The sequence below is a fragment of the Aotus nancymaae genome, unplaced genomic scaffold (assembly GCF_030222135.1).
Source record: "Aotus nancymaae isolate 86718 unplaced genomic scaffold, 86718_ANA_hifiasm-v0.15.2.pri h1tg000028l, whole genome shotgun sequence".
Classification (NCBI taxonomy): Eukaryota; Metazoa; Chordata; class Mammalia; order Primates; family Aotidae; genus Aotus; species Aotus nancymaae.
In genome coordinates, this window is record NW_026988441.1 from 38,588,439 (window position 1) to 38,598,634 (window position 10,196).

Consider the following 10,196-nt stretch of genomic DNA (forward strand, 5'->3'; position numbering starts at 1 on the left):
ACAAAAAATAGCCGGGTGTGGTGGTGTGTGCCTATAGTCCCAGTGACTTGGGAGGCTGAGGTGGAAGAATTGCTTGAACCAGGGAGGCCAAGGTTGCAGTGAGCTGAGATTTCGCCACTGCGCTCCAGCCTCGAGACAGAGCAAGACTCCGTCTCTTTAGTTTTTTTATTTTTTTCCTTTCTCTTATTTTTTTTTTGGTAAGACTCAGTCTCAAAAAAAAAAAAAAAAAAAATTAGCCAGGCATGGTGGCACGTAACTGTAATCCCCCCAGATACTTGAGACGCTGATGCAGGAAAATGGCTTGAACCCAGGAGGTGGAGGTTGCAGCGAGCCGAGATTGTGCCACTGCACTCCAGCCTGGGCAACAAGAGCCAACTCTGTAACAACAACAACAAAAAATGCCGGGCGTGGTGGCTCACGCCTGTAAACCAAGCACTTCGGAGGCCAAGGTGGGTGGATCACCTGAGGTTGGGAGTTCAAGACCAGCCTGACCAACATGGTGAAACCCGGTCTTTAAAAAAAAAAAAAAAAAAGTCTGGGTGTGGTGGCTCAGGCCTGTAATCTCAGCACTTTGGGAGGCCAAGGCGGGTGGATCACCTGAGATCAGGAGTTTGAGACACCCCGACCAAAATGTTGAAACCCCGTGTCTACTTAAAATATAAAAACTCAGCCGGGCATGGTGGCAGTCGCCTGTAATCCCAGCTACTCAGGAGGTTGAGGCAGGAGAATCTCTTGAACCTGGGAGGATGTTACAGTGAGCCAAGGTCATGCCATTGCACTCCAGCCTGGGCAACAAGAGCAAAACTCCGTCTCAAAAAAAGAAAAAAAAGTGACCTCCTCTGAGAGAGGGCTTCATTTTCTTTTCTTTTTTTTTTTTTTTTTTTTTGAGATGGGCTCTCTCATTGAAGAGTCCCTAAATCTTCCATCTCCAGGTCCAGCCCTAGGTTCTCTGCCTCTGCTGTCCTCTGGGCACCTCCACCTGACCACCTCCAGGCCCCTTAGAGCCAGCAGGATCCAATCCAGGCTCAGCATGTAGCCCCATACCTCCTTCTCTTCCCAGCTCACCATGATGGAAAGGGCCCCACTGTCCCCTGTCCCTTCTGAATGGGAGACCCAGGCATTGTCCTCAAGCCCTTCCATCCTTTCACCCCATGACCTCATGTTTTCAGATCTTATCAGTTCTCCCTCTGCAGTCTCTCCCCAACTGTCCCTTCCTTTCTCTCTGCAGGGCTCCCAGATTGTCACCTCCCTCCTAGACCCTTCCCCCGGCCTGACCATCCCCATCTTCTTTCCCCTGGCCTCCCTCCCACCTCCCATTTGGTATCCCCTACCTCCACACTGGCTTCCCCATCTCCACACTCATTCCCTGCCTCTCCTGTCCGTGTAGCCAAAGGCATCTGTATCAAAAGCAACATAGCCACGGCCTTCCTGCTCCAAACCTTCTCAGGGGTCTCCACTGCAACTGACGGAAACGAGGCTCCTCGCTGCAGCCCATGAGGCCCTGCAGGTATAGCCCCTGACTTCCTGTCTATCCTCCTCTCCATCTATGAATCGTTCACTTCTCAAAGGAATGAACTCCTCAGCTTCCCCAGACACACCAGTCATGCCCACAGCAAGAAACGAACTTCCACCTTTTCCCCTCCCAGGGACAGTCCATGAAGTCCCTCTGCTCATCCCTCTTTCCACCCCCAGCTCTACATTGACTGCAGCAGCCCGGCAGGGGGAAGTGAGGCCAGATGGACAGACGGATGGACGGAGGAGTGGATGGACAGATGCAAGGATGGATGGGTGGACAGACAGAAGGAGGGATGGTGCATGGATGGATAAATGGATGAGTGGATGGATGTATAATGAATTTGGGAAACAGATGGATGAATGGATGGGTGGATGGAAGGATGGGTGGATGGATGGGGGAGCAGATGGATGGATTGATGGGTGGATGGATTGATGGGTAGGTGGATGGGCAGACGGATGAACGGATGCGTGGATGGATGGGGAGATAGATGATGAATGGACGTGTGGATGGATAGATGGAAGGATGTTCAGATGGATAGATGGCTGGATGGGGGAGCAGATGGATGAATGGATGGGGGAGCAGATGGATGAACGGATGCGTGGATGGATGGGGAGACCGATGAACGGAAGTGTGGATGGATAGATGTATGGGTGGGTGGATGGCCAGATGGATAGATGGATGGGAGAGGGGACAGATGGATGGATGGAAGGATGGACGTATGGACAAATGGATGGGCAGATGAACGGTTAAAGCAGCCTGGCCGAGATGCAGAGGAATCGGGGCGGCCGGGGGCGGGGAGGTACAAATCCCTGCAGAACCCACCGGCCCCTTCTAGACCTCGGCGGGACTTAGCTTTCCCTCTGAACAAAGGGGGCGTGTGACCTGCTGCGCAGCCCTAAACTGTGTACTTACCCACTCAGGCCTCAGTTTCCCCCACTATTCAGCGGGGTCGGGGTCCCGGCCTGGGAGCCACGCGAACGTCCCAGGATGCTCTCTTCCCGGCCGCCTCCTGCCGGGTCCCTGACCGCGCCCCCTCCCGTAGGGCCCGGGTCACCTGACTCCAAACCCACCTCCTCGCAGGGAGGGGCCGGGCCGCGGGGACCCAGCGCCGTAGCGTCGCCGGGCAACAGTCCCCGCCTGGTCTCCACTTCCCCGTCGCGGCCCCGCCCCCTGGGCGGAATCCCCGCCCCCGAATCCATCACGTGACGGGACCGCCGCTTTCGAACAATCCCACCCTCGCGTTGCCTTGACAACCACCTTCTATGGGCACTCTCTCTAGGTCCGGGTCCTTATCTCTCTGGCTTCGACTTCTTCTCGGGTCACCTTCAGGCTTCAGTCCAGGCACCCGACGCCTCGTTCCCCTCACGCTCCTAGGGCCAGGTTGGGCCGGGCTGGGCCGGGCCGGGCCGGGCCGAACTACATTTTCCAGGAGGCTCCGCGGCCAGGCGCAAACACCGCGGTGCTGACTACATTTCCCAGACAGCCTTGCAGCGGCCCGGTTCCTAAAGCGTCCATTTCCCAGCGGCCCTTGGCGGCGGGACCGTAGCCCTTCTCTGGAGTCTCAGCGCCCTAAGAGACTACCACTCCCAGGGGCCTTTGCGTCGCACAAGAAAGACTACGCCTCCCAGAGGTCTCTGCGGTGCCACCGGAAGCGGCGGGCGAGTCGAGTGTCCTTGCGCGTGGAGCCAAGCGACTATGGTGGCCCGGGTGTGGTCGCTGATGAGGTGCGTGGGGCCGCCGGATGGGACCCGAGTCCCCGAAAAAGTCCCATTTTGTGGGCACCCCTGTCTCCAGTCTGCTTGTGATCTGCTCGTCGCTTCCTGTAGTTACCTCCCCTTCCTCCCTCGCCTATGGGCCAGATAGGGAAACTGAGGCTCCAGCGGGGTGGGGCTTCCCGAGGTCGCCAGTCCCTTCCCTCTTGCCTCCCAGCGAGCCCTTTCCGTTCCACTCACGGTGTCTGCCTCCGCCTCCGAGCCTCAGTTGTCTTCTCTGTGAAGTGGCAATGCCCGGTGAATCCTGGTGAATGCGTGCTCGGAGCGAGTGACAGCGGGCAGGAGGCGTCCAGGGACACTTGGTTTCTCCAAGACTGGAAGGCTCTGGAAAGTCAAGGATCTTTTTCACTGCCCCTGCTCACTGTGGGACCTTGAGTGACCCACTCTCCCCCTCTGGGTTTCAGTTTACCGGTTAAAGTGGCGTCCAGCCGCCCTGCCTTGCACATTGTGAATCGAGTGCTGTATGTGATAGGGGTCTGGGTCGACGGTGCTACACTACAGAGTGTCACCCTGTGGACGGTGAGCCCCCGGGAGGATCTGACTCTCCCCGTGGGCCTAGGCTCCTAAGGGTGGCGGTCAGTGTCCGCTGAGCTTCTGCTCCACCCATCCCTACCCGCAGGTTCCTCATCAAGGGAAGTGTGGCTGGGGGCGCCGTCTACCTGGTGTACGATCAGGAGCTGCTGGGGTCAAGCGACAAGAGCCAGGCAGCCCTAAAGAAGGCTGGGGAGGTGGTCCCCCCTGCCATGTACCAGTTCAGCCAGTACGTGTGTCAGCAGACAGGCCTGCAGATACCCCAGGTACTCTGGGCTGGGAGCGAGGCCAGGGCTTGGCGAGTGGCCGGCTCTGGGGGTGTCTCCAGCCCTGCATGATGTCCTCCGTATTGGTGCTGCCTGATTCTCAGGCCTGTTCTCCTCCCTCTGTCTCTGGGGCCGGGCTGCTGGGTCTTTTCATCAGTTCTTTCTGCCCATCTCTCTTCCCAGCTCCCAGCTCCTCCAAAGATTCACTTTCCCATCCGTGACTCCTGGAATGCAGGTAGGCACCTGGTTTCTTTGCTTGGGGAGTTTGCTGCAGACACCCTAATCTAGCCCCTCTCCCCACATCCTGGCCACTTTTTCTATCCATCCCCCTGCCTGCCCCACACGTGTCTCTTAGGGACCTAAAAGGGAAAGGAGGCTAGGCCTGGTGGCTTATGCCTGTAATCCCAGCACTTTGGGAGCCTGAGGTAGGCAGATCATCTGAAGTCAGGAGTGTCAGGAGTTTGAGACCAGCCTGGACAACACAGTGAAACTCTGTCTCTACTAAAAATACAAAAATTAGCTGGGTGTGGTGGTGGCTGCCTCTAATCCCAGCTACTCTGGAGGCTGAGGCAGGAGAATCTCTTGAGCCCTGGAGGTGGAGGTTGCAGTGAGCCAAGATTGCGCCACTGCACTCCAGCCTGGGCAACAGAGCAAGACTCTGTCTCAAATAAATGAATAAAAGGGAAAGGAGTGGAGATTCTAGGGAAGGGGATGAGGGTGGAGCCTTTGAGGACTGGACTGTGCACTGCCTGTTAAAATGGGAGGCGGGAGGCCTGGGCCCACATCCGAACTTGTCCTATGAACTTGGACAAGGCAAGGCACTGCTCCTCTGCTGCCTCAGTTTCTGCTGGAAGTTGTTCTTCTAAAAAAGACTTGCTTGCTAGGTGTGGTGGCTCATACCTACAGCACTTTTGGAGTCTGAGGCGGAAGGGCTGCTTGAAGCCAGGACTTTGAGAACAACCTGGGCAACATTGTGAGACCCCATCTCCTCAAAAAGAAAATCTGCTTTTTTTTTTCTTTTTTGAGATGAAGTTTTGCTCTTGTTGCCCAGGCTGGAGTGCAATGATGTGATCTCGGCTCACTGCAACCTCCGCCTCCCAGGTTCAAGCGATTCTCCTGCCTCAGCTTCCCAAGTAGCTGGGATTACAGGCATGTGCCACCATGCCTGGCTAATTTTGTATTTTTAGTAGAGATGGGGTTTCTCCATGTTGGTCAGGCTGGTCTCAAACTCCTGACCTCGTGATCTGCTTGCCTCAGCCTCCCAAAGTGCTGGGATTACAGGCGTGAGCCACCATGCCTGGCCCTTTTTTTTTTCTTGAAATAGAGTTTTGCTTGTCGCCCAGGCTGGAGTGCAGTGTTGAGATCTTGGCTCACTGCAACCTCCACCTCCTGGGTTCAAGCAATTCTCCTGCCTCAGCCTCGCGAGTAGCTGGGGTTACAGGCACCTGCCACCACGCCTGGCTAATTTTTGTATTATTATTATTTTTTTAATAGAGACGGGGTTTCACCATGTTGGTCAGACTGGTCTTGAACTCTTAACCTCAGGACATTCACCCGCCTTGGCTTCCCGAAGTGCTGGGATTACAGGCATGAGCCACCACGCCTGGCAAAATCTTTTTTTTTTTTTAGATGGGGTTTCACCATGTTGGTCAGGCTGGTCTTGAACTCCTGACCTCAGGTGATCCGCCCGCCTTGGCCTCCAAAGTGCTTGGATTACAAGTGTGAGCCACTATGCCTGGCCCAAAAATCTTTTTTAATTAGCCAGGCATGGTGGCATGTGCTTGCAGTACCAGCTCCTTGGGAGGCTTACGCAAGAGGATTGCTTGAGCCCTGGAGTTCAAGGCTTCAATGAGCTATGATCACACCACCATACCCCAGCCTGGGCGACAGAGGGAGACTCTGTCTCTAAAAAAACCAAAAACCCTAGAGTTTAGCATTTCCCAGGGGTTGGAGGCTGGGTGAGGCTGGGAGGGGAGCATCACCAGTGGCCATCCCTTCCCCACAGGCATCATCACGGTGATGTCAGCTCTGTCAGTGGCCCCCTCTAAGGCCTGCGAGTACTCCAAGGAGGGCTGGGAATACGTGAAGGCGCGCACCAAGTAGCGAGCCAGCAGGCCACCCACCCCGGCCAGAACGGACAGGGCTGCCACTAACCTGGAGACTACAGCCTGGGACCCCACTCCGAGGGCAGCTCCCGGCCTTGCTGGCCCAATAAAGGACTTCGGAAGTGTTTCCTGACCCGTATGCTGGCCCCCGGGGGACACAGGGTCGGCCTGCCGGTGCCCAGAGCACCGAGGCCTGGGCTTCTGGCTCCTGATGGCTTGTCAGGGCTTGACCTTGACCACAGGCCATGGCTCACCCCTTTGACATCTGCTCTGGCATCAGAGGTCAGAGCAGGTGCTCCCGGTGCTCCAGTGGCCGTGCTCTGGGGCCGGGAAATTGCTTTGGCCAAGTCTGGGTTGTGGGAGGGGTCTTGGTTTTGGTGGGCTGAGCCCAGGGTGGGACAGTGTAAGAGCCAGAGTGGACAGAAGTGGGGTCTGCTTCCCTGGGGACACAGGGCAGGAGCCCCTGGGACCGATGGTTCCCGCCTTCCGCAGCTCCCATCTGTAGTCCAGTCCCCAGCCCTTCCTTGCCCAGACTCCGCCACGATTCCACCTTCTCCCTGACAACCCTGGCAGGGGATTCCTGGCCATCAAAGCAAATCCAGGTGTTTCTTGTGCCATTCAGAAGGCCTCCTGCACGTCCTCTCCCCGCTGGGACACCTTCCCTGACACCCCTTCCGCACGCTGGCCGAGCAACCTGGCAGCCTGCATGGGTCTCCCGAATCAGGCATGAGCCCCGGGAGGGCGGGCCTGTCGAGGGACCCCTGAGAGGCTGCCAGCACCTAGCCACAGAGGTCGGTCCACAGGGTTGGTGATGAGAAGAGGCCTGTGCCCAGAGCAGGGAGCCAGCAGGTGACACTCACCGAGTTAGCACGGGGGCCCCATTGCCACAAGTTCTGGGGCTGATGTTGCTTGGTGTAGGGCCCGAGCTCAGGAAGTGACAGCTGGTCCGAGAAAAGGAGCAGAGAGTAGAGGCCGAGGCATTTCCCCCGCTGTCCCACTCAGAGAGGAGAAGCACTGGCCTGAGCAGAACATGGGAGGAATGTGGCTGGGATCAGCGGCCTCGTCTGGTGGAAGAGGAGCCCACAGGGCCTGCATCACCCCATTCCTCCCAGGAGCATGGTCCTGGCAGGGCTCACACATCTGCTGCGCCCCTGCCCTTACTGGGCCTTAGCGGTGGGGCAGGACTAGGGTGAGGGTGGGATGAGCAGGGCAGGGGACCATCCCCGACTCTCCGAGCTGCAGGAGGAAGCTGGTGCTTGCCGTCCCGGCCAGGAGCACCCATACACTGCCCCCGTGACCCCATCCACCAAGCCCTTCCCAAAGCCCCAGGAAGGAGCAGGCTTTGGGCCCATTTTACAGATGAAGAAGCTTGCAAAAACAGACAGTTCTGTCTGCCCAGCCTGTCTGGAGCCAGGCTGTTACCACAAACCCTCGCTGGGGATGCAGAATTTCCAATCACCTGGCACGCAGGCACCCAGCCCAGCCTGTGAGGACAGGAGGGGTCTGCACTGAGTGCTATAATACCATGGCTGGTCCGGGGGTGTCCGGCCGCTCCAGGAGTCCTCTGCAGCCTCAGCCACCCGTCACCATCACTGTTAGAGGGGAAGGACTGGACAAGGCCAGTGAGCAGCCACCCTCTGGGCCCCTTCATCTCCATCCAGGCAGCCAGGTCCTGCAGCTCCATGAATGTGGCTTGGTTCTTCCCCGGGGTCGTGGGCTTCATCCCATCCACTGGCACCTGTGTGTGAGAACGTGCCTGGGGTCAGGGGAGTTGGGGGCCATGGAAATGGGGCCCCAGAGAGCAGAGGTGGGTGGAGCAAGTCTAGGGTGACTTTGGGAAGGCGGGAAGGGGCTGGGGAGATACCTGACCACACTCACAGCCAAGACCACAGAGCAAGGCAAGGCTGGCGTGTGGCACAGTGCCACTTGACAGCTGGAAGTATGATGGGCTAGGAAGAGTCTAGGAAAAGCTAGTCTGTACCAATGTGGGCAGGGCAGAGCTAGAAGAGAGAGCAGGGAGAGTCCATAGGCAGAGGCCAGCTGGGGCTGGGATGTGGGGGACACCGAGTGGCTGACAGTCATCAGTGGCTGCCCTTCCTTTCAGCTGTCACTACAGGTGCCCATGGTGTTGCTCCAGCCTTGAGCATACCTTGCCTGGCCCTGACCTGGAGTGCTAACTGGACGTCCCAAGGGGTGGTGGGTACAGCAGAAATGGAGGTGATTAGCTGGGGGCAGTGGCATGTGCCTGTAGTCCTGGCTGAGGCAGGAGGATCACTTCAGCCTGGGACATTGAGACTGGGAGTGAGCCATGACCACCACTGCCCTCCAGCCCTGGGTGACAAAGCGAGACCGTCTTTTACATAAATCTATAAATAATGGCTTGGCAGGGTGGCTGACACCTGTCATCCCAGCAATTTGGGAGGCCCAGGTGGGTGGATCACGAGGTCAGGAGTTTGAGACCAGCCTGGCCAATATGGTGAAACCCCATCTCTACTAAAAATACAAAAATTAGCCAGGCATGGGTGCCTGTAGTCCCAGCCACTTGGGAGGCTGAGGCAGAAGAATCACTTGAACCCAGCAAGTGGAGGTTGCAGTGGGCTGAGATCGCACCACTGTACTCCAGCCTGGGCGACAGAGCGACAGTGGCAGCCTGGGTTCTTCCTGTGTGGGCTGAGGGCTGAGCAGCCAGTTTTAATTAAATCTGAAAGGACAAGGTGACACCCGAAGCAGCTGACAGCCACACGTCTTCCCATCTCATGCGGCCCTGGAAGTGAGTTTGCTGTCAGTAGCGATGTAGGATTTTTCTTCTCAGTCACTTTGCCAGTCAGGGACCTCCAGCTGGCAACACCTATGACACATAGCCTGGCCCTCGCTCGGCCATGCTGGCCTGTGTTACAGCTTGTACCTGTGTTCCGTGGTTCCCCGGCTACTGTACTATGCCCAAGACGAATGAGGATACCCTAGACACTGAAGGCTGAGGAGGGAGGAGAGGACTTGTATGGGGCAACAGAACCGTGTTCAGCGGAGAGGGGATGCGGGGGTGGCTCTCTTCTCCTGTAGGGCTCCAGGACTTTTTCTTTTTTAAACAATAATCTGTGAAAGTTTTACCACCTAAGAATTTTCACTCCAAGAAAAATACATAGTAACACTAACTTGCAGGACGGTGAGTTAACAGATACGTTTTCTCTTATGGAAACTTACTAGCTTCAGTGATGTTTCTGGATGAAGCATTAAGTTACTCTGCACATTTGTAACATTTTTAAAAGACTGGTCCAGCAGTATTGTCTCTAATTTTAATTCCTCCTCTTCATTTAAAGTATTGGCAGTAGCATCATTACATGGATTGTCTAAAATGTCTTCGTTTAATCCATCTGACTCTTTGTTTTTTTTTTGAGAAGGAATTTCGCCTTGTTGCCCAGGCTGGAGTGCCGTGGCACCATCTCAGCTCACCTCAACCACCGCCTCCTGGGTTCAAGCGATTCTCCTGCCGCGGCCTCCCGAGTAGCTGGGACTACAGGCACCCACCACCACGCCTGGCTACATTTTGTATTTTTGGTAGAGATGGGGTTTCACCATGTTGGCCAGTCTGGTCTCAAACTCCCAACCTCAGTTGATCCGCCCGCCTCGGCCTCCCAAAGTGCTGGGATGGCAGGCGTGAGCCACCACGCCCGGCCTTGACACCGCCTTTTGATCCTCATCAGTATTAACCTCTTCACCTGTCTGTGTCCTGGGTGTATTCATTAACCTGTCATTTCCTAGGGACTCAGCAGCTCTGCCTGCCTTGTTTATTTATTTATTTATTTATTTATTTATTTATTTATTTTTTGAGACGGAGTTTCGCTCTTGTTACCCAGGCTGGAGTGCAATGGCGCCATCTGGGCTCACCGCAACCTCCGCCTCCTGGGTTCAGGCAATTCTCCTACCTCAGCCTCCTGAGTAGCTGGGATTACAGGCATGCGCCACCATGCCCGGCTAATTTTTTGTATTTTTAGTAGAGACGGGGTTT

The 10,196-nt window shown here is 56.2% G+C and overlaps 1 protein-coding gene and 1 long non-coding RNA gene across 2 annotated transcripts; one reads left to right on the forward strand and one right to left on the reverse strand.

Annotated features, from left to right (window-relative positions):
* The first annotated feature begins 3,137 nt into the window (after positions 1-3,137).
* Positions 3,138-6,317, forward strand: MICOS13 (mitochondrial contact site and cristae organizing system subunit 13). Its single transcript, XM_012435911.3, has 4 exons — positions 3,138-3,240; positions 3,908-4,085; positions 4,269-4,320; positions 6,091-6,317. Exons 1-4 carry the CDS (start codon positions 3,212-3,214, stop codon positions 6,186-6,188), a joined length of 357 nt encoding a protein of 118 aa, XP_012291334.1. The 5' UTR covers positions 3,138-3,211; the 3' UTR covers positions 6,189-6,317.
* LOC135276805 (uncharacterized) lies at positions 3,535-7,949 on the reverse strand. The gene is made up of 3 exons (XR_010344375.1): positions 7,650-7,949; positions 7,051-7,209; positions 3,535-3,612 (listed from the first exon to the last, which is right to left on the reverse strand). It is a non-coding gene; the product is annotated as an uncharacterized LOC135276805 (long non-coding RNA).
* Positions 7,950-10,196: the final 2,247 nt, after the last annotated feature.

Excerpts from the sequence above, each read along its gene's own strand:
- MICOS13 (XM_012435911.3), top strand. The coding sequence starts at position 3,212 with ATGGTGGCCCGGGTGTGGTCGCTGATGAG. Across the intron at positions 3,241-3,907 it reads CGGGTGTGGTCGCTGATGAG|GTTCCTCATCAAGGGAAGTG; the intron begins GTGCGTGGGGCC and ends CCCTACCCGCAG. Across the intron at positions 4,321-6,090 it reads CCGTGACTCCTGGAATGCAG|GCATCATCACGGTGATGTCA; the intron begins GTAGGCACCTGG and ends CCTTCCCCACAG.